Consider the following 26,263-nt stretch of genomic DNA (forward strand, 5'->3'; position numbering starts at 1 on the left):
CATGTTGATGGAACCAGGCTGGATTTGGTGGGAGCAGGCTTATTTTGCAAAGCTTTAGGATTTGGACCGTCACTTACTGCTTATCTTAAGAAAGCATGTAGAGAAGGTAACTGCCATGTTAGTAGGGGCAGTGTGTGCGCTGCAGTGGTTCTTCCCTCCTAGCTGCCAAGTTCCTGGCCTTTTGGCTTTCAACAGGAGACAAAAGCGACTGTTAAGCTTTAGGTAGAGGTGATATTGTGCCTGGGAGATGTGCTCAAAGTTGGTGTCCAATTACTCCAGACAGTATAAGTACTCTGACTGGTGGCATTTGGCCGGTAGGATGGATCATGCTGGAAAATGTGGATGTGAAATGAGGTGAGATCTAGGAGGTGACTAGGAAGCAAACAGCAGCCTTCCTCATTGGCTGAACCTGAGACAGATGACTGTGAGAAGGTTTACTCCCCTATGCCAAGCTAAGAGCTGTTTTGAAATGACCAACCTGGGCTTCACTTAGTGGTTTGTGAGCAGAACAGGCTCTGGTGCTCAACATCCGAGACTGACATCAGACACATGACTCGGCAGCAGTCCAAGTGGGGTGGGTTTGCTGTGGGGAGCTCAGAAATGTTCTTCCCACATTTTTTTCTGGAGTTCGTTGAAAAATACTGTGTTTTTCTTTGAAATCAGACCTTTTTAAGCCGAGACTCTTACTCTGTATGCAGAGACGTACCTGCTTTGGCAGTACTGTTGCCTGGTGCCTGCTTAAAGTCAAGCATATGCTTAAGTTTTTGCTAAATCAAATCTTGGAGGTTTTGCCAGCAGCTGTGGTGAATAATTTCTGATGTAAATAGTAAAATTCCCTGCAAAGATTATTACTTTTTATGTCACTGTTACACTCTATCTGATACAATTTAGCACCATTAAATAGACTTGTAGATTCATGTAAAGAAATGCATGCAGTCATGTATGCACATATGCTTAGATTACCTGAAAGTAGATGCTGCTTTTTTACATAAATGCATATAGTTTTATCTTCAGTATAGGACTTCATTTGCACTAGATTTCCTTTCTGCTAGAAAGACGTGAAGGAGGAGAGTGTCTTTGAAGATGGTGGAACGGTGAAAGGAAGGAAGAATTGCAATGAAGTTTTAATGCAACTCCTCCATTCATTGTAGTGATTAAAATTCTTGCTGTCAAGTTCTATTGTATCGTTAATTTTCAGTAATTGGAGTTGATTTTTTTCCACTACAATGTTAACACTTTTAGCCCGTATTTGTTTACTTCTCACTGTTTTAGATGAACTATTGTGCCAAATGTTGAAACTTTAACAGTCTTTAGGTGAGCTTAGGTAATCTAACAGTGGTCTTTCTGCAGGGTACGATTCCTAGTCTAGTATCTTGTTTGGTAGACAAACCAACTACTTATGCCTTATGCTGTTGTGTATTTGTGATACAGTAGTCACAGGGAGATTTAGACATTGACTTAAAATGCTGAGCGCTGAACAAGAACAAGGCAAAATGAGCCTATATCCAACACTCTCCTCACTGCCCCTGCCCCCCCCCCCCCCAATCAATCAAAACCTCCAGAACATCAAAAAAAAAAAAAATACTATAATCACAGTTTAACAGTACAGCATGAGCCCCCATGGCAGACGTTATCTGCAAAATCATCCTAAAGGAATGGTTTTCAAGGAAGGAGGTAGCACACGCTTAGAGGTTTATTGATGGCTTGTAAACTGGCTGTGTTAAGCTCTGTTAATTAAATGACATTATGGAAACTTATTAAAATAATGTCATGGGGATGTGCAAAGCCATGTCCAGCTGGGAAACACTTGGATCCTGTGGAAATCAGTGCAGTGTTCAAAGCCTGGTAGTTTTGTGAAGGGCTTTAGCTTTTGTCCCTTACATTTCATCGAAAGGAGCTGTGCTATATTTGGGACCACAGTTCCTGTTCTCTGTAAACATAAATTTGCAAGAAAGTATCTGAAAAGTATAACTCAGGTTTTGAGTAATATGAAATAATTCCTCCTTGTGGAAGCGACCTAATTCAGTGAAAATTTGTGTGTGTTTTGTAATGTGGGGTGCCTCAGTCAGTGGACGTTGTGCATGCAAAGTGTAGGTTTGGCTCACTTCTGACCTTCAGTGTATTCCTGGCAAAATCTCCTCTTGCTTCATCCCTCCCCTCACTCGCAAATTTCCCTGCGTGAATATGTATTGCTAGGCATCCACGTCTGAAACTGGTTTGGGACTCACTGGGACTGGCAGAGAAGAGTCCCTGCCTGGTGACCTTTCAGCTTAAGAGGCAGAGAAATTGGATACAATGTACGAGGTGAGAGCTGGGTATGCAAGGTAATGTCACTTGGCCGCAGGAGTCTTACCGTTACAGTTCTTAATGAAATGAATTTCAAAAAGACAGAAAAATATGCTAGCAAGGGAAGAAAACTTCAAAATCAATAGTAAAGAATTCTATTACGGCCATCACTTCAAACCCCCCCCCCCCAAAAAAAAAAAAAAAAAATCCACAAAATCATTCTGAACTTGCTTTTGTAGTTTTCCATCAGGACTTCTATTTTTGAAATAGGATACTTCTTATTCTTTTTTTTATTGTTGTTTTTAAAGCATTGTTTTTGAGCCAAACCTCCAGAGATTGCCTTCAGTTGTTGATGAAGTGAGTCTGCAGATGTGAAACTGGAATGTAAAAGCCTTGAATGTAAGGCTTACAACTTTTGCATTGTGAAACATTTATAAGTTTGAAAACTTTATAAATGTTTCACAATGCAGAAATCATAAGGGGAAATACCATTTTTTTCTGTTATCACTGTGACTTTGCTGCAGTGATTAGGTGGAATTGTTTCTAAAGCAGATAGTACATCATGATCAAGGTAGTTTTAAATGAAAATCTCCACAGAGCCTAAAGCTAGAGGCTGAAATGTGTTACATGAATGAATGACCTGCTGTCCTAAGGATGGCACATCTACTAGATTCTTTCAGATTCCATATTTTGGGGATCTTCACTGGGTCTCTGCAGCATGTCTGATGGGTTCTACTGCTAGACACACTGATCAGTTTACTTCACCACCACCCCTTGGTATGCGTTGTATTATTGGAGAAGGGTTATTTGCACAGTGGCCTGGATGCAAGTGCAACATTGAAAAAAACAAATGTGTACGTATGGGGAGGGGGACACGAAGAGTTGGTCATCTTTGCCAAGGTGAATAGCTTGTCACAGCCTGGACTGAGGGAGCAACTGTCTGCTGGCAGAAAAAATGCTGCTCTTCCATCCCTTTGCCTTTTGCTGTAAGGCCAGGCAATGCTGGAGCTTTGCCAGCTCAACTGATGGCAAGCGCCGCGCTCAAGCAGCTTGGTGCGCCGGACTAAGTGGCGATGGCCTTGCGAAGGAGGCGAGTGTTGCTGCTGCGCACTCCGGCATGGAGCAGGGCTGCAGAGCGATCTTGGTGTTTTTGCTGCAGGAAGCTAGGGGTAGAAGAGCCTCCTGCAGAAAAGCTGGAATGTGTCAAATGAGGTAAGGAGTCTTCTGTGCTCAGGCGTCGCAGCTGGATTTCAGAGGGGACTTTTCCTTACTGAGCCTTGTGGTGAAGCTCCTTGGAAGTAGGTATTTAACTCTGCTCCTTCCAGATGCCTTCTCCCCCTCCCCAGTAAATCTAACCCAGCAATTTCTCCTCCTTTGACACCAGCCACCCCTGAGCAGCTCCAGCGCTGCGGGACCCCCTAGATAGGCCCAGCCGTGCTCTTTCCGTATTGCTGCCTGCCCGCTGCCAGCTCCGCGTTGCAGACAGACGTGGGGAGAGGGCAAGCGGGTCTCCGGCAGGGCTGGCGGTTGGGAGGGGAACAACGGGCAAACCAGACACCTTCCTCCTGAATTCCTGCCTGCAGGCTATGTTTCTCCATTCTCCTCCTCCCTGCCACCCCTCCTCTTCCCCATTTACCTAAGCAAGCTAACATTGTATTTTATATATACATATATGTGTGTATACATATAAAAATATATATAGTTATATAATTATTTATATAATCATATAAGCTATATATAAAGCTTTTTCATTAAGGTTTCCCAGGTGCAGCAGCAGCTGCCGGGGGAGTCCAGCGCAGCGCTGGGCGTGCTGCACGCCAGCGTGCCCCGCGGCATCGCAGCACCGCCTGCCTCGGGGCTCCTTTTTGCAGTTTGCAGCCCCGAGGCCCCGGTGACCGCCGCTGCACGGGGCTTGCATGCCGTCCCCTGCCGCCGGGGCCGTGCGGGGCCCACCTGCCTGATGTCAACATCTCGGTGGGTGAGGCCGGGGGAGGAATGTGCCGCTCCCAGCCGGGCTCAGGTAATTAATCCCTGCAACTGACAGGTGGCAACAGGCGGCCTTTGGCTGCGGCTCTCGGGGAGGGGGGGAAGCGCTCCAAGGAAGGATTTTAATAGCTCATCAGCACGACTCGTGTGCGGCTGGTGAGGCGCAGGCTGCGCCGGCGATGGGGAGGGGGCAGAGGAGCTCAAGGGGCGATGAGGTGCAAACTCGGGCATGGCCACGGGGAGTTTTTGTCCCCTTCCTGCCAGCGCAGTTTTTGCAGCTGGCTTGAAAGATATGGGGACGGGAGGTGCCTGCTATTTATTTCCATTTCCCCGCAAAGGCAGCTTCCTTGGACAAATTGCTGCCCCTCCCTAAGGGGGAAGAAAGGGCGATGTTTTTCCTTTGCCGGGGGCACAGGAAAAATCTCTTTGGAGTAAGTGGAGGAGCTGCATCAGCCTCCCCATGCTGCTCCGGCTCTCCGCAGTCGTTGCATCACGGTTTGCCCTGCAAGCAGGGATTGCTCACAGATACTTCTCGCTGGCACGGCCGGTGGTTAGTCAGGGCAAGCTTGTAATCCGGCAGGCTCCAGCCTGGCAGGCCTGGGTGTGTGCAGGGCGAATGCCCCCTCAACCTACCCGCTGTCTCAGCGGTTTGAATGTCTGCGGCAGCACGCTGGCTGCTCGCTCAGCGCCACCGTGCCTGGGGAGATGAGGATTTGTCCTGCCCAGAGCTGCAACAAATCAATGACTGAGCAATAGGATTGAAGTTCCTCTGAAGTCCTCCTCTAGCAGGAGAACTCCACCTCTGCAGTGCTCCTAGGAAAACTGCCTTTGAGTTTCCTTGCTGAGCATTTTCTGAATACAGGTTAATTCCCAAGCGTGCTTGTGCATGCCAGTCTGATCCCCACTGTGAGTATTAACAGTTAACAGTTGCCATTTGACAAAACAAGTATTAAGGGCATATGGATAAATCAAGATTGTGTTCTGAATGGGTAATTTCCTTTCTCCCTCCTGCTTTTTCATCCTAAATGAATAAGCCTTGTTTTCATCTGTGAATACATTGGTAGAAGTTTAAATAACTCTCTCACTCTTACAACTTTTTTTTTTTTTTTTTTTTTTGAGGAATACCCTCCCCCCCCTTCCCAGCGGTACCTTGATAGGGGAGAAGTCGCAGGTGACCAACGGCTTTGCAAATGTGAACCCAAAGTTTAACTGAGTTGAGCTAAAACGTGACTTTTTGAAAGAATCTTGAAAAGCATTTTAAAGCTTTGTTGATCTGAGCAGAAGGGGCTCAGAGAGCTGTCATTCCTGTAAGCCACCCTCTGGGATCACCTTTAAGTTGACATTCATCAGCATTTCCAGAGCTGCTCCCCACTCCTTTTAAAGACTTAGGGGCCTGTAATCCCTTAGCTAGATCAGATGCTAGAAGAGATATTAAAGTAGTATTTGGGGGATTTTACTACATCGGAGTTTTGTAGGGGAGGTAAACACCCAGTGAAAAGCCAATGCAACTTGTATTGCACAAACAGAGCACGCACTTTCAGCACACTTCTTTCCTTCCTTGAAGAAATGCTTCATTTGAGAGGTGAAAAGTGTTTTGTTTTCTCGTCTAAACCCTTTGTTGACACACCTTCCGGAGAAGGGGCTTGCTGAGAAATCAGGCAGGTGTTGCTTGATGGTAGCTGGAGTGTGTGTGTTGTGATACTGAATTACCAGCCAGGGTGCCAAAAGCAGGTAACACAGTATGTCTGCACAGGCAGGTGGGGAGGGCAGGGTAGCAGTTGCTGGATTTTTTTTTCTCCTTTCCTTTTAAGACATATTATTAAGCAAAAAGACAAATTCACTGTTGTTCTTATCAGTCTCTTGGAGTCTGTTTATCTGCACATGACACTCAGCACTTGAGCCCCAGCATCTGAGCCAAACCTTTTTCCTCTCCCTTCCAAGTGTATAATACAGTGTTGGGCTAAGTTCTTTTGTTTTAAGTAACTTTCTGCTCCATACCTCTAGCAGAAGTGCTCTTCGTGCTCCTCGGGCTGTTGGCACAGCTTCTGTTCCTGCTGTTAGACAAATGACTATCGTCATCTCAGTAGATGATAGACTGCTTTATTGGATCAAGCACTTTTGGGGGTATTTTTCTTGCTAATTTGATCAACCAGTTAACAGAAGTATGTTGATTAATAGTCATGCTCTGGATTTGTAAAATACCTGAACTGAAGTCAGTTACACTTTAAAGAGTTACCTGTGGAAAGACTCATTTCTTTTTGGAAATTTCACTCTGGATTAGTTTGAAATGCTAGCTCTGCTTCAATTTTTTTGTGCCATCAGTGTTTTCTGAGTGGGAATCTCATCCCTCTGCCCCAAATACTAGCATAAAGATGCTGAATTAAATCTTAATTTCAGTCTCCTGATCCCGTGAAGGGAATTGCTGGTCTCATGATCTCATCCCTAATGCAATGAGTGCTTGGCAGTTCCTGTGGCAAAATGATGGGCAGGCAGTCACCACTTGCAGGATTGGAGCTTTTTGGGGGCTGTTTGGGAGAGGCACCTGTGTTGAGAGGGATGAGCCTTACTTGCAGGCGTTCTCTGAATGCACAGACAGTTTCTGCCTCAGGGTTTTCTCTAATGCTTATTTGCTTTGAAATCTATATACAATATCCTGTCTTACTCCATGGAAATAGCGATTATCGCTGATCCAGTATGAAGCTGCCGTGACCTAGTTGTTCGCCTCTATTTATGCCAATAGCTTGCTAAGCATCAGGTTACCCATGGTCACAACAAAGTTGGCAGGATGGGAAACTCAAGCCCTTCACTGTCTGACAGCAGGTATCTCGCAGACAGATTTACACAGGTCTTAAATGACCGGCCCCTTGATGACTGCACGCTTTTGGGTCACTTTGCCTGGAGTACGTTTGAAATCTCTGCCAAGCCGCAATATTCCCAGACCCTGAGCCCTGTGCAGTGCCTGCGAAACTTGAACTCCTCTTATGGCTGGATAACGGAAGGTCTGCGCAGCCTTCTTGCTGTGTTGTCATCAGAGCTGGTTCACGGGTCTGTACCAGGTACTGCTTCTTGCCTCTCGGTACATTAATCGTATGCCCTGGGACAGGGATGAGCAGAGCATGCTGTGGTGGGCTCCAGGATGTCCGGCTCTTCTGGTGTGCCCAGTTCAAGTGAGGGTCCATTTAAGCCAACTCAAGTGCTCCTTGCCCTCCCCTCCTGGGTTGGCAGGTCCTGTGGTTTGGGGGCAGATTTTCTTTGTTTTTAAGACCTATTTGTCATAATTCATTTGCCCTTGGATGATTGCTTTCTGGGAATTCAAAGTACAGATCTGGTGTTTTCCTAGCTCAGGCAGGTTGTAGTGGGAAGGGTTCGGAAGTGTTTTGCAGTTCGACTATGTGGCTGAGAAAGGCAGAAAGAGAAGTGATTTCCTCCTTTCACAGCAGAGAGACTGCATTGTGCACGACCTGAACCCTCAGAACTTGTGCTGGTGGTGAGCACTTCTCTTGACCTTCTAGCAGCAGTGATTTGGAATGTTTTGTTGTTTTTTGTTTGTATTTTCTCCTCCTATACCCCCAGTTTTGTATCTTTGAATATACTAGACTTAAAATTACAGGCAATGTTGCCTCACTTAAAATCCCTGACCTCGGCTGAGGCGAGAGGGGTGTATCTCCTTCCATTTGTTCAATTCTCCAAATGCCTGCAGATATCGGACACGTTCGCTGCTCGGTGTGTGTGCCCTCACTGAACCGTTGCGCTTCCATATTTATGCTTTCATTTTGGATTGTGTTTAAAGTCCTGATTTCTTTTCACTTCAATGACATTAAGACATCCAAGCAATTTGGTGGCTTTCTAAAACTTTCTATCCTTGAAACTATAGCCTTGCATATGTTGGGGAAAATGGTGTATTATCAATTTTCTCCCTCTTTCAGTTATAAATGATTCTTTTTCTGCTTTTTGAGAGATTAAAAAGACGACACAGTGAGCTCACACTTACCCTAGTAAGGAATTTCTTTTTAATTAAAAAACAATAAATAATTTCATGTTAAAAAGATGTCTGATATAAATCACCATCTAGATCTGTTTCGCAACTTTTTTTCTGTAATTGTTTGGCATGTTCCCCATTTCCGCGGGCTGGGTAAATCCTTTGTGGGTTTAATCTCTAGCCTGCAGGCACATAAAATACATTGCACAACTTGGTCTTTGCATTTTAAATAATTTTTTCCTTAACTTAGAATATCTGTAGCATTTCCTCTGCCATATGGCAGAGTGGTGTTGAGTGAGGAGGGAAGGGACCAGCTTGTCTTATTTATAATCCCCCTCTCATCCCCAGTATCTCTGTCCCAACTTTGATTTTCCTGTGCTTTGCAACGTGTACACTTTGAAATGCAAATAATCAGTGAATATCACTTGCTAATCCTTCTGTTGCCACGTCACCTGCCACCCACCCATGCATGTGCCAGCTCTTCCTATCTTGGCAGGGTGGATGGCCAAGTTGTGCTCCCAACCTGTATGAACCTGTTGGTGGTTTGTTTGAACAGTTGGGGCTGGTTCTGTATCAGTCTTAGCTCCTAGAGATATTTTCAAGAAAACAACCACCTTGGGGCTTTCACTTTTCTTTCTCTGTAAGAACTAGAGAGATGGAAGTGGGGAAATGCCAGCAATTCCTGTGGGCTAAGTGGTTAGGGTTATTGGGAGATCTCTGCGCTTGTGAATCTCTGAACACAAAGAGAAAAATCAAATGCTTCTGGAGTGGGATGTTGACTAAAGCTGTCTTATTTTGAAGCAGTCTTTACAGCAGAGGAGACTGAAGAGCCCTCTTCACAGGGGACATCCAGAAGAATGGGTTTGGGTTACAACATACCCAACCACATAGGGTTTGCTTGTGACTGTTCTTGTTAAGCCCATATACTTGTTTCAATTAAGCGTTTCAAGAGAAACTAATGACTTCAGTGATTAAATGTTTTGCTAAGTAAAGGTTTCTAGATGTGAACACAGTTCAGGGTAATGCTGCACCAGTGCCTTAGGGCTGAATGTCCTGAAATGGAAGAAGGACTCTAATATGCTTTTCATTAGCACAGTGGACACAAGTGTCTTGCTCTGTTCAAGGGCCTTCACTGCACATCAAAGGAAGGCAACAACCTTTGTTGTGGCACTTTCTCCTGGATTCTGCTCCAGGTCCCATCACTGATCTGGTCCTTCAGCTGTTTGACTTTTCTGAGCCTTGAATTTGCTGCTTCATGAACATAAGAAATAGAGTTTAGAAATGGAGAAGTTGCTGTAGAGATGATCATCAGAGACATGAGATGCCTTTAAAAGATGACAGAAATGAGGAATTTGGCACAGCTCTGAGATGGGGAGGTGTTTCTTTCAAGTACTACCAATTCCAGAGAATCTGTGGCTTTTTCATACTATTGCAAAAATAGGGATGCACTCACTTGAAATGTATTCTTTTTTTTCCAATACTTCTAAAGATTACAAGATGTTGTGAAGGGAAAGGTTTCAGTTTCGTTAAGTGGATGGTAACATGCATCTTATGGAAGGGGTGGGAGTGCATGAGAAATAAATGTCTTTGGAAGTATTTATCTTTGGGAAAACTAGGTTGTAGATTTATGCTCCACTATTCTAAAGTAATAAGACCTGGGGGTTTCTGGGTTTTTGTTTTTGCTTTGTACCACCTCCAACACACTTGTCTGGAGGTGCAGCTGTTGTGTGATCAAGTGCAATGCACACAGAGTAGCTGTGCATAAACCCATCTCCATCTCTCTGGCCTGCCCCCACCTCTGGCTGCACATCCTGATTCTCTCTTGCTCTTCTTACCCTGGTCTAGTATTCCACTGAACTGAAGAAGCTATACTGCCAGATCGCCAAGACATGTCCTATTCAGATCAAAGTGATGACCCCACCTCCCCAAGGAGCTGTAATCCGGGCTATGCCAGTCTACAAGAAAGCCGAACATGTCACCGAAGTGGTTAAGCGCTGCCCGAACCATGAGCTGAGCCGGGAGTTCAATGAGGGTAAGGAGAGCAAGAACCAAAACTGGTTCTTGGCTGATGAGTGGCCAGGGCAGGGGGTTCACAGCTGCACCTGCAGACCTACAGCAGGGATGCAGAAGGTGAAACAGGCCTATTCTCCTCAGGGATGACCCTGTGCTTATGGTCCAGGTATAGTGGAAGCACTTGTAAGGAGCAAACTTGCTGGAAATAGACTTATGTCTATTGTTGTAACTTGTCTTGTGTAACTTTTTTTTTCCCGTAGCTTAGTAGGAAGCTTCATCCTATATTTAAGCTATTCCTGTGGAAGCAGATCCTTGAGAAGAAGGGACCAAAGTAAGCCTCGTGCCTGCCCAGGTTGGATGAATGTCCTCGTGGCAGGCAGTGCCCTTCTAGTTCAGGCAGCCTTTTCCTGCTCCACTTTTTCTCCCGTGATGAGAAGCAGCTGATCTTCTACTCATGGAATGAGCTTCCATGTTACTGGGATGGGGATCTGGTAACAAGATGCAATATCATCTTGAATCTCTAATCCATGCTTCAAAGACAGAGGGGCTGTTTATCCCTGGCAGGATAGCGTTAAGTGCCAACATCAACTGCAGGCAGCCTTCCTGTACGTTTAATGCTAATGGTTCAGTATGTCTGTTTTATTTCTCGTATTAGTAAACTAGCAGCTGTGTTTAAAATTTCCTGGGTTTTATGCAAACTCATGGGCTGGACTGTATTTTACCTTGGCCACTGAGGTTCACATAAATTAATATGAGCACCTATTTTATTCTATGTGCGTTATTCATTTTCTGCCTTTTTTTTAAGATCAGGTCAGTTAGCAGGGTGCCTCAGGAGCCTTGATCCTTTTGCTGGTTACAATGCAGCCAGCTAAACAAGCCCAAAATTAAGTAAGGCCTCGGGAACTGAATCAGAGCTGAGTGAGACAATTCTTTGAAATAGTCTTTTATATTAGAAAGTGCTTTTCTGACAGAACTGTGGGTTTTTTTTGAGGGTTGATATCTGTTTCAGTGACAAAGTTTTAAGGAGGAAGAAAAAATAAACCCTCAATTCTTGCTTTGATGCGATTCTGTCTCTAGAAGTGCACAGTATCTGAGTAAGAAAGGAACGACTGTAACACAAACAAATTGTGTAGATGAACCTAAAGCAGCTTATTTTCCTCAGAATTTACAGACACTGAAGAAAATTTGCAGAAAGGAAGCTATTTTTTGAGCCCCTGGAAAGGGGATTAGAAATAAAGGTGATCATGTTCCCTCCTTCCTCTGCCATAAACAAGCATGATTTTTCAAATTGATTGTTAATTAGTAGTCAGTAGTTGATGGAAAAAAGTAGGAATTGAGACTTGAAGGAATTTACTTGTGTAAAGTCCCTTGGGAGGGAGAGAATTTCTCCTGGAGTTACCTAATGGAAGAGCTGAAAGAGTTACTGTGAGCTACCACTCAGCAGACTTTTGGGCTTTCTTGGCCCAGTAACTTGAGATACGCAGGCTTCCAATGAGAGTTTGAGAAAGTCTGTGATTCCTTTGCTATCTGCAAATCTGTCTTCACTGAAAAGCCTCTTCTGGTTTTGCTGCCTTCTCCTTGCAGGGCAGATTGCGCCTCCCAGCCATCTGATCAGGGTGGAAGGGAACAGCCATGCCCAGTATGTAGAAGACCCCATCACTGGGAGACAGAGTGTGCTGGTTCCCTATGAGCCACCTCAGGTACGTAGTGAGCCCAAATCCATGACTGCCTGGCCTAGGAAGGGGTGGATGTTGTAAGTGTAGTTGGAGGAGATGAGCTCATGGGCTCATCCCATCCTCATCGCAGTAAATCTCCTCTTCTTCTTTGTCAGAAATAGGGTTTTAAGCAACCTCTTCCCCACTTAAGAGCATGAGTCCTTTTTAAGGAAGCCTTGTACTGGGGCTTACTTCATGCTAGTCTAATCTAATACAGTTGTGGGAGTGGATGAGATTTTAAGAAGGAGAGCTTGGAAAAAGCAGAGCTTTCCATCCACCATCTCTTGATCTACTTTTTTTTTTTTTGTCTAGGTTGGTACGGAATTCACAACAGTCTTGTACAACTTCATGTGCAACAGTAGCTGCGTGGGAGGGATGAACCGTCGCCCAATCCTTATCATTGTGACTCTGGAAACCAGAGAGTAAGTAGTCCATCTATATCCCTTTGCTTACCCGGTGGCTTTCTGACTCTTCTGCTCTGAGCAGCATTGCAAGGTGTTTAGGGACAGTCTGATGGAAGGGGCTATGGGACATTTCCAGATTACTGCAGGGAAGAGTTACCCAATACCTGGAATAAACTGACTGGGAATGGGAGGTTTGGGTTTGTCTGAGTATAGTCTGGTGTGAATTACTCAGACTCTGTCCTTGTTATTTTATCCATTAGTTAGAGAAGGTGGTAAGGATGTTTTTGATGTGTGTAATTCAACAAAATAGTTTTTAACAGTTCCATGAGTATTGTTATTTAACTCACCTGTGAGTAACTGGATACCTTGCTTCCATATTGCCAAGCAGAGTGCTTTCTACACCTTGCTTAAATTTGACAAGTTTGTCTGAAATGGTAAGGAGATGTGGAAAGATGATTAGGGTCTCCTCCAAGCCTCGAATTTAGGTGTCACCCCTCCCATAGGTAGGTACTGTGCAAGAGGATCAAATGGGAGCTGAATTAATTCCAGGTTCAGTGTGAATCCTCTTATACTGACTGGCAGGTGAATTCATACACGTGGCTGTTATTTACAGAACATATCTAAGGTGACCAGCTAGGAGATGGGACATACCAGTAATGGGGCAGAGGGCAGAAAGGAGGAGTAGGTTCTAGCTGCAAGTTTGGCCTGCACTGTAAGATTGAAAATGCAAAAGATGTTGCTAAGCCATGTCTGAGCCTCTAGTTGATGCTTCTTTTTCCATTCTTCCCAGTGGGCAAGTCTTGGGCCGCCGGTGTTTTGAAGCCCGCATTTGTGCTTGCCCAGGCAGAGATCGCAAAGCAGATGAGGACAGCATCCGAAAGCAGCAAGTCTCCGACAGCACAAAGAATGGTGATGGTACGAAGCGCCGTAAGTAGCTGGCGGAGCTGGGCATATAGCAGACCATGCTGTTGCAGGGTGCAGCTGTGACCCCAGTGCTTGAGCCAAAGGGATGACGGTGGTGCTATGCATGGGCTTGGAGGCATGAGGGTGTGTGTTCTTCCAGGGTGAATCAATCTATGGCTGTTCACAAAATGGTATTTGACAATCTGAGTTTATGGCCTCCTTTGCAGTGCTGCCTGAAGTAATTAACTGTTTCAGATAGCCTGGTTGGTGGTGGCTGGAGAGGCTGTTTATTTGCCATTCTGAGGGTACTTAGACAGCACTCTGTCAACTTCTGAACTCTTGTTGCTCATTTAGGACTGTGCTGGGCATTCTAGTCGATGCGCCATATTGTAGCATAAGTCTTAGAGTCACAGAGATCTTGATCAAGAGTCTTCATAAACCCTGTTGTATGTCTGAGGTGCAAGTGGTCTCTCTCCATGCTCTGAAAAGTAAATGGACTCATCTGACATGCAGGATGTAGAAACTCAGCTTTGGCTTTTGGCATATGCATAGTAGTGGCATTAGGCTGCACAGCAAGGCTCAAGAGACAAACTGGAGGACTTTGTTCCTACAGTAAATTCGGCTTACTTGCTCCTTTTTGCCTTCCCTTAGTGGATCATTGATTGCTGAGAGCTAGTGAGTACTGTAACACAAAAACTCACTGACTTTCCTACAAAGAGCCTGTACCTTTACCTAATCTGACTAGCTGGGGTTTTGCTATTTTTCCAGCACTCCTTTGCTGATGTATTTCACTATACGCTACAGACACCCGATGTGTGCAGGTCATCTCTGCATTGCGGAGCCAGGAGCTACAAGCACCATTCTGGAGCTGCTTAGGCAGAGACCCTTTCAGACCACTGCAGATTTGAGCCAGCTATACACTTGGTGTTTTGTTTGTTTGTTTTAATGAGACACTTCTGGGATTTTTTTCTTTCAGCTTTTCGACAAGGTACTCATGGCATACAGATGACATCTATCAAAAAAAGACGTTCTCCTGATGATGAGCTCTTATACTTGCCGGTAAGTGCTCTCTGTTTTTGCTTTTACTTCATGCTTAGTGTCTTTCTCAGTCCCTTGAGGTAAGTCAACTGCTCATCAAGACCTCAGAGAGAACTGTGTTAGTGGATGGGGGTTGGGATATGGATTCCCTGCTCCCCAGCTATCTATTTCAAATGCATATTCTAAACAGAAGATATGAAAAATACCATTGGCTGCTGACTGAAAGTGGCTTGTGCAAAGCACCTGAGAATATCCCAAGGGATCAGTCTGTCCTGGTAGAAGAATGGTCTTTGAAACCTAGCTGAGTGCCGCCTCTCATTTTTGAGTCTGTAACAGTTCAGCTTTCTCTGGAGATAATGGGCTGAAACCTGTTTTCTTGGTGGCAAAGGTGGATGTTTCTGTAAGTGTGTTACCCTCATGGTGAAGAAAGTGATATGCATGATACAGCATGAACTATGATGTAGTAAGAATGGGATCAGAAGAAGCAAGAAGCGTCTGTAATGGACCATCTTGCTGCTTCCCCATGCACTGTGTTTAGTTGGACCATGGTGCACTTTGGTTTAGATCTCCCTCTTCCTCTAACACCCCAAATCTTTCCTGCAAGGTTTGTGAGATTCAGCACCAGGTCTACCTATGTCTGAGGCAGGTGAGGACTTTTTCTGTCTAACAGATTGGATCAGAATAGTGCTTTTGGTTGGTATAGATTTACATCAAGCCAAATGACAATCCCAAGACATTCATTAGCCTGCAGAGTCAGATTATCAACTCTTCAAAGCTATCTGCTTACCTCTAGCACAAGGCTTAGTGGTTTTATTGCTTATGTATAGAATATAAACAGAGCATTTGCATTGTTCTGTGGTGGTGTTGACTTTATCTAAAACTCACTGAGGTGGCTGTCAGTCCAGATATGGTCTTTTAAGGGTTTTCTTTTACCTCTCCCTTTTTCCTCCCCTTAATCTAGGTGAGGGGACGAGAGACATATGAAATGCTACTGAAGATCAAAGAGTCCCTGGAACTTATGCAGTACCTACCCCAGCACACAATTGAGACTTACAGGCAACAGCAGCAACAGCAGCACCAGCACTTGCTCCAGAAGCAGTGAGTATGAATGTGTTTGCAATGACCTTTGCAGTGAGGATGGTGGGGTAGGGAGAGGAGAGAGACACGAAAAGACTTCTGCACAGCTATGCAGATACCCTGCTGGGGTTAGCCAAGGGCCAAGAGCTCCTAGCTTGCATTGGAAAAATCCTTTCCAACCGTGCAGTGTGGAGCTGCTTGTTAACTGTCATTCAGAGCTGGCAGAAATCCATGCTAAGAGGTAGACCAAAACCCAGTTTTTGGTCCAGGGCTTAAGAGATTATGAGTTTGAGATTCAGGTTTTGTAACCTGCTTCTATCTGTGTAGTAAGACAAACCAATCGTCCTTCCCCAAATGCAAGTCCTGACCGCTTTCAGGATTTTACTATCCTATCTAGTCTCTTAGAGTAGACAATTTACCTTTTGGTCTTGGAAGATGTGCGAGGAAAGGCTGAATGCTTTGTTTCTGCCCTCCAACTGGAGCTCTGAGCTCAGTGTCTGAAGTGCTTCTTATTAGACTGAGCTGAGGTAGCTCCATCAAAGAACTTGCAGACAGAAACCTAGCGAGTATTTATGACCAAGCTGAGAAGCTCAGGGTGGGATGTGCCCCCCTTTTTTTCCCCATCTACTGTCTGTGGGAAAGGGAGAGAACATGGAGCTGTCTCTACGCCTCCTCCTTGGGAATCCACTGGAGTGCTTTGCCAAGAGCACACAGAGCTGGGACTGTGAGCCCCAGCTCGGCTGAGCACTCAGATGCTGCTGGTACCCTGCTGCTTTGATTCTGTTGGAGGGCAGGGGCCTGTGTCTCTGTGGGGTATAAATACTGTAGATTCCCGAGTTATAAAACTGGGAGTGAGGGTGAAATGTGTAATATTTGCTTTGTGACCAGTGGGTACTTCAAATTAAGACTCCTTGCATGCATTTTTTTTAACATTTTTAAAAGATATACTTTGTCACTTACTCTCCACAACGTGGATGAGAAATTTTCCCTGTCTGAATGTGGCTGGCTGTGCTGTGTCAGGGCTACTTTAAATGACATAAATGGAAAGAGAATGGGGGAGAAGGGCCGTGCGTGTGGCTTCCACATTCCCTTTTGTTCTCCATGCTTTACAGTTACAGACTGGGTCAGAGATTTATACCCCAGACAGATCGTAAGCAGTGTCATTCATGGAACTTGCTTCACCTGCTGTATCGGGTGACAGAAAGTACCAGTGCAGGCTGTAGGTAGCTGCCAACGGTAGTGCTTAGGATCTTGGTCGTTCCTGCTGGTAAGCTCACGCGTCAGGAGGCTGTGGGTATAATTCATTCCTTTGCAGAGGTTAGCACAAGGCCAAGGCACCACATAAGTCCCACTTGAGCCTGTAGGGATTTATTTTGGTGCCTTGGCCTTGTCTCAGGACTTCTGCAATACCACGGCTTTGTGCCAGATCTCTGCATATGTTCACATTTCAACCTGTGTGTATTTTAGTGTCAGCTGGAGTCTTGTAGAGGTGTTAAAGCCTTGCGCTGAAATGGCTGGAGCATCCAGGGGCTCTGAACTTTTTCTGACGCGCTTAAACGAGTTTATCAGTCATCTGCACTGTTTGTACTATAGCATGTATTTACTAGCTTCTAGGCATTGTGGCCTTTGTGCACTCCATTGCCTGTCTTCAAAGCTCCAGCTGAAGTACAGCCATTTCAGTTGAGAAATGGTTTTGTAAACAGAAACAGACAGCAGCAGATGACAACTTTCACTTGATGCTGACAGTTGCTTTGTCATAATTTTTCATTCTCCTATATCAATAGGATGAGCTCCTGGCAACTGAGGTTGGTGTCTGTGTTACCCTCAAGACCAGTATGCATGAGTCCAGTCATTTAATTTAATAAAACTTCTGGCATGTCTCCTGGCACTGGTCTGTTTATACACTCATTTTTTTTTCTTAGCTACTGAATGTGCTGAGATACTGGGGAAAAAGATTAAGAGCTTTTAAGGGTGCTGGGGGGGGTGTTGGTGGTGGTGGTGGAAATACCTGAGTGTTTGTCCAGGGCTACTGCAGTTGTCTCTGCCAACAGCCTACCTCTGAGCAGGGTCCCCTTCTGCTGAAACACATTCAGTCATCAGCTTCTTGGGCCTAGTTGGGTTTTTGGTGAATTTACCTCAATGAACCAGGATATGAATTCATTTCTGAAGAAATGTGTGAGAGCAAAGGGACATTCTCTGTGAAAGAGACTCATAGGTCTGAGTATACCACAGGAAGGAATTATGAAGGAGTTTCAGGTTTTGATATAAGATCAGGGAAGGAAGACACTTCATAGGAACAGCTGGATAGGAGCAATTTTGCATACAAGTGAGTTAAGCTAAGTGCACACTGAATCTGGTGGGAGATGTTCTCCAAACTCAAAAGCGGTGCGACTCCTTTGCGAGTCTGTTCTGGCTTTAAAGGAAAATGATTTCTGTTTATGAACAGAGCTGTACTTTCAAAACTAAAGCTTACTTTGCATTCATTCAGAGTGTATGTTAAAACTGAGAGCTAGAAAAGTGCATGTGCAGTGACCAAAATCTGTATGCGTAGGAGAACCTAGAGGTCCTAGGGGAGCTCTGTGAGGCCTGGGTTTTAGTGGGTTGCTTTTGGCAGTGTACTCTGAAAATGGAGAAGCATCCATGCGTGTGCCACAGTCAGACCTAGATAGAGATATTGCTAGATTTTTCAGTTGCTTGACTTTTCAGAGCAATAGTTAACATGAAAAAGCTAAATAGATGCGTGGGAGGGAGTTTCCCTTTAATTCTTATAACATGAGAACCTTCACCCTTTTTGAAGAGTAAGAAAAGGAAGGATGAGATTATCATACCATAAGATACTTGAAAAATAAATAAAACCTGTCACTCCGGAAAACAACTATATAATTGCTTTCATGTACATACACACTAGCATCATGTTTGGCAGACTAGCAGATGTAATTGTCTTACTGATCTGGAATGTGAGAGACAAAGCTGGTGGCAGTCAAAAAGCTTTGTGTCCCACAGGATGATCCAAAAAACACTTCAGTGCACATACATTGTGCCAGACCACATTTTTCTCTGTCTCATCTCCTCTCTCTGCTTGTTCCTCTGTGCATGGCTTTCTCTTGTTTACTGTAATGCCAAATACCTTCATGATCGTAGTAGGAAGATTTTTAGCTGCAGTTACTTTTCTTCCATTTTCATTGCCAAATACTTGGGCTCATATCTAAACAGCAACACATGCCTTCATTTAGAAGACTTCCTTTTATTGGTCTGTCACTGGTTTAAAATGTGGTTTGCCAGAGAATCCTTGCTGCCAGAGATATCAGATATGGCCCATACTTTGGGGCGAGGGAAGGTTTCTGCAATATTCTGAGATTCACTAACCATCAGTATTCCTGGGGAATATCTGTCCAGTCTGTAAGTGTTTCACTGGAAGATACTTCTACAGGTTTAACAAAACTTCCTGTGATGAGTTTCACCCTGCTAAGCACTGTGTTTTCAGAACAGTTTCCATTTGGATTGGCCAGAGTGATTGACCAGATTTTTACAGTCTTCCACAGGCTGCTCAGAAGATGGCTCTTATATGTCAGCAAATGTTCCTGTCATATCAGTGACTACTAGCCTGCTGGCTGCTTTTCAGTCTAGTGACCAGCACAGCTCATTATCCAAGCTAGAGGGAATTAACCTTGCAAGTGACATGTGACAGAGCAGAACTATCCAATGCCTGGAGTGCTTCATCTGAGACAGGAACTTGCAAGCATCCCCTGTCGCAGCAAGAGAGTTGGCAGGGAAGGTGCTCTTCATATCTCCATTTAATGATTCTCGTTTTCTGTGTGGAAGTTAAGTTGTTTTTGCATGGTTTGGTTTTGTAGTGCTGTGCTTGCATGCATTGTAAACTCCAGGCATTTGGATAGTGTTCTCACTAGGGAATTACTGAGACGAAAGCAAGCAAAAGTAGTGTGGGGTTAGTTGTGTGAAAATGTGATGTTTGCTCCAAGCATGCAGCATCTTCTGCCTCAGCTGACAGCACCAGAGACCATTTGGCTTTGCAAGATGTAATCAGTACAGCCCTTTCACAATAAGTACCACCTTATATGTGCAGTACCAGCTTCTGTTTTAAGTAACTGTAATTTGAAATGAACTCGACAGAAGCTGCTTCTTGCCTCTCCCCATTTAGCTAAGTATATTTTTCCTCTTGTATTTGCGCAGCCTGTTAGGAGAGGTTGGGCACAGTATCAGAGCACTATTTGCAGCTGTGAGACTGGGACACAGGAATCTTTCTGTAACAACTAGTTGTTTTTTCCTTTATTGATAATCACTTGCTTGTACTTGGGGCTTCCCAGCTTTATAAATTTGTGTTGCACAACCTTCTTGTAGGTACTAAGACATCTGCTTTTCCACTCCTTCAACTCCATACTGTGATCATGAAGGTGGAAAGTGACTGTTTCTCTCTTGGTTGTTGATAAAGGGTCCTATATATTCATCTTCTCTTTTCTCTGGTTCCTTCTCTACAGTCTGCTTTCGGCCTGCTTCAGGAGTGAACTCACGGACTCAAGGAGAGAACCTCCCAAACAGACCGATGCCATCCTAAAACATTCCAGCCCCCCAAACCCATCAGTATATCCATAAATCAAGCTGGTGGGGTTGCTTTACCCACGGACTAGGAACAGTGGGGCAAATACACAACCTGATAGAAACAGTAAATAGAATAATCTCCTGAAGGGACTCAAACTTTACAAAAACAAGAGACACTTCTACAGATCTCTTAGCTGTAGTGGTAGCATTGGGAGGTCTGGAACCACCATGTTGTCTTTCTTGGTGTAACTTTTTCTTCTTGTTTTTGTAACCTGTTGATATTCTTTCCTGTTACTTCTGTAGTTGTGAAACTAAGCACAGTTTCTTCTGAGCAGGTCTCAATTTTAAAATGCCTTGTCTTGTTTAAATTAAATGTCTGTTCATGGTCTGGGGGGGTGGGTAGAGGGTGGGTTGTGTTTAAATGGTCTGTGATAGTTAAGCTTGTTTTTAATGCTGGTCATGCAGTAATAATGCAAGTATTTGTACTGCTGGACAGAGGGAAGTGATGATTGTATTAATTGATACTGGTAAGAAGTCAGATTTTTTTTTCTCTGTAGAAATGCCCTCTGATTTGACATCATGATTTGTTTCCCCTTAATTCTAATCATAAAGATTCCGACTGAAAATCCTTCAAAACTGCAGGGAAGATTAGGTGACTTCTTCTGACTTTGTACCAGCGCTGCTGGGACTAACCTAGCTTTGCTGAACTTTGAAAGGTCCCTCCTCCTGACTGTGGACTTGAACCAAGCCCTGCAAGTGGTGGATTGAGATACATGAGATGAATGAGAGGGCAGAGCTTTCGAGTGATGACACCCATGGGCACTCGTGTGACCCGGTGTCCCTGTCTTTCTGCAGCTGAGGGTTTCCAGGGCAGACTGTCCGTAACTGCTCATTGCCCTGCCTCTGTGGAAAGGAGTTGGAGATTGCCACTTTCCTTGCAGACCTTCAGTAGTTACTAGATGTTGCTTTAGAGTATTCAACAACCCTACTATATTTTACCCAGTCGCTAGAGACCTTGCGGTTTTTCTTTAAACAGTGCCAGCATATGTAGCAGTTCACTCAGCCAACTGGCCTCAAGCCATGCCCACCTTGTCCATTAATCCTGCAACCAATGATTGTTGCTTTTTCTTGTCGTCTGTGGTACGTGTATGTCCTGCCTTAGTGATTGCTGCACATTTGACTGTTTCTCGGTAAGGACTTGTAAACCCTCACACTCCTTGCATCAGACTCTGCATCTGAAAGCCATTCATGTGGGGCTTGACAAGGTAGATTTGAATCCTTTTAAAACTTCATTTTTAAGATACAAGCTCAGACCACGAAGGAAGGAGGAATGATCAACAGTCAAGCAGAACGCTGGAATTAACCCTGGCATTGCTGATTGTGGTACTAGGTGTAGATACTGGAGGTAAGAGAGGAGCTGATCGATGGCAGGCATGATGCCTGTTGGGGGTTTTTTCCATTAGAGGGACTCAGACACTATCACCTGAGGAATAGCTTGCTACACTGGTAGAGAAGTGCCGTTTAACCCATGCTCTCAGGCAGCATCTCTCCTGGGGACCTCTGATGTTCATAGCTACAGAAAATAGAAATGCAAAGAGGTTACTGAAGAGGCACTGGAAAGGGTGTTCCCTGAGGGGTGGTGTTGGCCCAGTCCAGCACTGGGGACCAGAGTTCTGATGTAAATGCTGGTGCTCAGCAGGTGCTAGGAAACTGACTGGTGGCTGGATGGATCCTTATGGGAACATCTGTGCTTGCAGCACAATCCGTGCTAGATTCCTGCTAGATCACACTTGCAGTAGATGCGTACTTAGCTCTAACTCTGCCCTCATGTTAGATGCAGCCTGGAGAAAAGGTGCCTTCCAAAAGTAAAATGGGCCTCCTGGCCACCCACTGAGGAAAATAGTCTGATGCACAGTGGGAAAAGACTATTATCTCTGAACATCACATCATTTGCTTCCAGGCAGCAGAACTGTGCTCTGAGCAGGTGATGACTTGTACTAGTATCTCTTGAGAGCCATGTTCCATCTCTGGATATCTCCTTTGTCATCTTAGCAAGACTTGTTCTACCAAGGAGGTAGAAGGGACTGATGAAAAGGCACAAAAATATTGTGAATGAAAATAATAATTAAGCACTAGCATGGGCTATTTCATACACTTCTAGCTCTACCATTGTTCCTTGTGTAAAGTTAGCCAAAGCAAGTGCCTCTTCTGGCTTCACCTGGAAACTCCGGGGATACTTCTAGATCACAAAGAAGATAAAATTTGCCATTTCTTTTTATTTGGGAGAAGAAAGGCAATGCTCATCCTTTCCCTGTGAGAGCTGAAAAGATGAACTGTAAAAGCAACACATGCGGGATTACTTAGCACCATTAGCCTGTGCTTCTGATGAAGATTCATTCCTGGATCTTGGTCTTGTCTGCATGTGGATGACAGTATGGAAATACTGAGATAGGGACAATACTTATTTGTATAAGCAGTTGTTCAAGGGCCTGTGCACCAGCAGGTTCAAGGAGTCAACCTGCCAGAATATATGAGGCACTCACAGCCCCATTAAGAAGATCTCTATTCAAGTTCTAATTTATCTAGTCTGATCTGTTAGGAATCTCTTGTACCATCATGGGAAATACCTTTGACTTCTACCAAGCAAGCATATAAAATGTTTGGATTCCACTGCCCTCTAGAAAGTCTTTGTTATTTGTTCTCTTCCTCTTAAAGAGGATGATGATGATTACGAATCTGGTCTTAATGGTGACCCAGTGAGCTCTCTAGCTACAAGGTGGTTATCTAACAGGATTCAGTTGTTTTTTTTTTTTTTTTTTTCTCTAGCAAACCACCTGGAGCTGGAAGTAACTGGAGTTCCTTTTTAGTTTGTCCTCTGCAGATAAAGGCAGAAAGGCTTTTCCAGCTGTCTTGTGATTGCTTCTCTGTCATTGCTGGTGCTTCAGAAAAGTAAGCCTTTTCCTTTCAAGGAATAACCAAGCAGGCTAACTGAGACATATTAGTCAGGTCCTATCAGCCTGTGTATATCCACTCCCTATATTGTATACCTTCATTACCTGGAGGGCAGATTGCAGCCAATGCTGCTTTGGGGAATTCCTGTACCTGAAATCTATGTGGAGTCATTATTTCCACCCTTGTTCCTTGTGCTCTAGTTGCTGTTTGCCTAGTGACTGTCAGGGTTCCTCCTTTCCACACTACTAGTTGATCACAAAACCTGTAAAGCACTTGTGTGGTTGAAAAATGCTCTATTCCTTGCTTTAGAAGAGCAACTGTTTGAGATGTGGAGAGCAAGCACATCTCTTTGCTTTTTAGTGTCTTATTTCATGAATCTTTTAAGTTGATAAGTGCAATTGAGCAGCATCTGTGGTGCTTGTGTGTCATTGCCAAGGGTAGATCAGATCCCAGGGTTGCGCAGCCCAGTAGACACTCTTGTTTGAAAAACCATTGTCACTGGGCAAGTAGACCACATGTGAACATAGGAGGTAGTCTTTACTATATTGCTGCAGCTACTCCAAGGAAAGGCAGTCCCGGATTAAGACAGCTTCCATACTACTTGAGTCTCTTTACATTGCAGCTGGCTCTAAGTCTTCAGGGATAGCAAACAGACACAAGGGCTTGGGTGAAATTTTAAACCCTTTGTGTCTAAGCTGCCCTATTCTTGCACTTTTACTGAACCTTTGGTATATTTTACATTAGATGAGCACACCCCCATAGTAATTAATGTGAGTGAGGACTCTAGGACTTGTCTACTCTATCAGGTAGTTGGGCTATCCAAGCAGTTTCCTACCTGTGGTGAAGGGCTGATATCCAGGAATCTGGGCAAGTGCAGAAGTGTACAAGGTAACCTGCAAACTGAACTGTGCTTCATGTGTGGGAGAGGAAAGTCTGTCTTGACCCCTTGAGATGATTACTATACACCTTGAAGCGTGAGAGTTGATTGCCCTCGTATGAGCTTGCATAACTACAAATGTTATTGGGTAAATAATTTCATAGCCTCTTGAAGAGAGAAAAATCAGTTGCAGAATGTGACTAAGTGCCTTTGGTATCAGACTATTCCAAGAAATATAATAGTCTCTTAATTGAAGTCCTTATACCTTGATATTAAAATGCATTTCATTGGCATTAACATCAAAGAAATATTAATGCTCCTAATCGTTCTTGAGACACGGTAAGTATAATTTTAATAAAAATCACTGTGCATGATCTTCTTGTACTTGTTTTAAAAAATTGAAAAACAGGTTATTTTTAATGAATCCTCAAAAAAACATGTAGTCTGTGTGTTTAGTACCAAAAATACTTTCTCATGTTTCTGAGGCTGTTCTTATATTGATGTGTGACATTAATTTTCAATAAAATTTTGCATCTTGATTTATCTTTGGACTTTTCTTTGGTTGGATGGATTTCTGGAGACCTTTCAAATGTCTACTTATGTTATGGAATAGTTTCACTGAAATGCATATGGGTATGAACAAAAATGTTTTTTTCTTTCCTGTTTCATTTGCTTCAACTTGATTGTCTCTGTAGAGCTAATCTTCATTCTTACAAGTACAAATGAGAAAAGAATGAAGTCCTTAAGCAATGAGTGAGAGTATGCATTCATTTTGTATGCTGAAGGGTGTTTTGGGTTTGGTTTGTTTGTTTGCTTTCCTGTGAAGTATACTGCAATGGTCTAGCTAGTCTTGTTGAGATCACTGTTGAAGGTATAGAGAGCAAAGCTGAGCTCACTGCTGACCATCTTGGAAAATGCTGTTTTGTACCAACAGACACAAAAAAATCTGTTGATAATAATGAACTCTCTAAATAAAACCTATCCTGAGCTTAAACAGCGGAAACAAACCTCTTTCAGGATGTCTCTTTTGACTGAATTTTGGAATTTCACTGTGGGAAGGTGTTGTACATGGTGGCCTCTTAGTTGCATACCTAAAAATCAAATAGATTTTTGTCCTAGGAGTCTGCTCAGTTGTGCATTAATTTCAGCTGAAGCTCAGTTAGGGTTAGGTTAGGTGTCTGGACCTGTAAAGTAAAAATAGTAACTTAAGCCCTAAATTCAGAGGGCTATTAGGTTCAGGGTAGTGTTAACCTAACTTGAATTTCATGACTGGTCTCCATTTTTATAATTGGTGAATTGCAACCTCAAATCTGAATCATTCCCTTCACCCTGAAAAGTGGAGCCTGAACATCACGGCTCGGTTTCACTTCCCTTTGGGAGTTGCTGCCATTGTTAATATTAATTTGTGAAGCTGCTTGTTCTTTCCACTTCCTGGAGTCTATGAAGTTTGCTGGATCTTGTCCTGCATCTTCACTGCCAAAGGACAGTTCACACCCTTCTGTACCTCCTGTAATTGTGTAATTAGGTAACATCTCTTCAGGGCCTTAGATACCCTAGCCTGTTAGTATAGATGTTTCCTCTACCCAACGTTGCAAGTCTTAAAAGTACAGGAAGCTGGAGACTATGTAATTATATGAAACTTGACCTTGTGTGCTGAAGGTTTTACTGAATTATCCAGGAATAAGTCTTGTCTTTGCTTTACACTTATTTTAAGTAATAACTCTTCTGTTTGCATAGAAGGAAAGCCAGTTCCTGGGAACTAGTGTAATCGTTTATATAAAGTGAGCACATTTCCCAAGGGGAAATAATAAGGGAATGTGCCCTTTAACGTTCACCACAGGATCACTGCAATACAGCAGAACAAACGCTCGGGCTCCATCGCTTGCGAGGGTATGTCCTGTTTGGGAAGCGTGCCCGTTTCCCAAGCACCTTTGCACAGCCTGGCAAATGCCGCTGGTATGCCAGGGCTCAGCCCAGCAGCAGTTTGGCGAGGGAAAACATGGTCTCTTGTGACATGGCAGTGTGCTGCCAATTGCGCTGTTAGGCCTGCTTTAATGATCATTTTCTGCATATTCCAGATAAGACCCAACTCCAGATGGAATGCCGCAGTTGTAACCCGATCTGGGCACGGGGCTGCCATTTATGAGCGGTCTAGTCTCGATGCTCCGGATTGCTTATGCAGTGGGATTGCAGCTGGGACCATTGGGGCTGGGGAGGGAGGGGTAGAGCGCGTGAGTGAGCCTCTCTAGCCAGGTCTGTACGCAAGAAATGTTGGATGGAGCTTGGGGCTGTCTGGACTTGAAGGCTATTATACGAATCTGATATTTGTCATAAGAAGCCTGCAGTTTTTGGATACCAAATTCTCCTTAATGCCAGCAAAAGTTGCATATGTCTCCTGTGTAGGCTTTTACCATCTCAGGAGCTTTCCCTAGGGAATATGGAGTCAGTCTCGAGGAAGGAGTTTCGGGTTGTTTTA

General features: G+C 44.1%; 1 protein-coding gene across 1 annotated transcript in view; it reads left to right on the top strand.

Moving 5' to 3' along the window:
* TP63 (tumor protein p63) overlaps window positions 1-26,263 on the top strand; it is a 136,755-nt gene that overhangs the window by 106,208 nt on the left and 4,284 nt on the right. The window contains exons 5-10 of the mRNA XM_062582344.1: window positions 10,097-10,283; window positions 11,849-11,964; window positions 12,292-12,401; window positions 13,174-13,298; window positions 14,263-14,345; window positions 15,286-15,422. Coding sequence (XP_062438328.1) covers window positions 10,097-10,283; window positions 11,849-11,964; window positions 12,292-12,401; window positions 13,174-13,298; window positions 14,263-14,345; window positions 15,286-15,422 — 758 coding nt within the window. The remainder of the gene's footprint in view (window positions 1-10,096; window positions 10,284-11,848; window positions 11,965-12,291; window positions 12,402-13,173; window positions 13,299-14,262; window positions 14,346-15,285; window positions 15,423-26,263) is intronic.

Source organism: Rhea pennata, chromosome 9 (assembly GCF_028389875.1).
Source record: "Rhea pennata isolate bPtePen1 chromosome 9, bPtePen1.pri, whole genome shotgun sequence".
Taxonomy (NCBI): domain Eukaryota; kingdom Metazoa; phylum Chordata; class Aves; order Rheiformes; family Rheidae; genus Rhea; species Rhea pennata.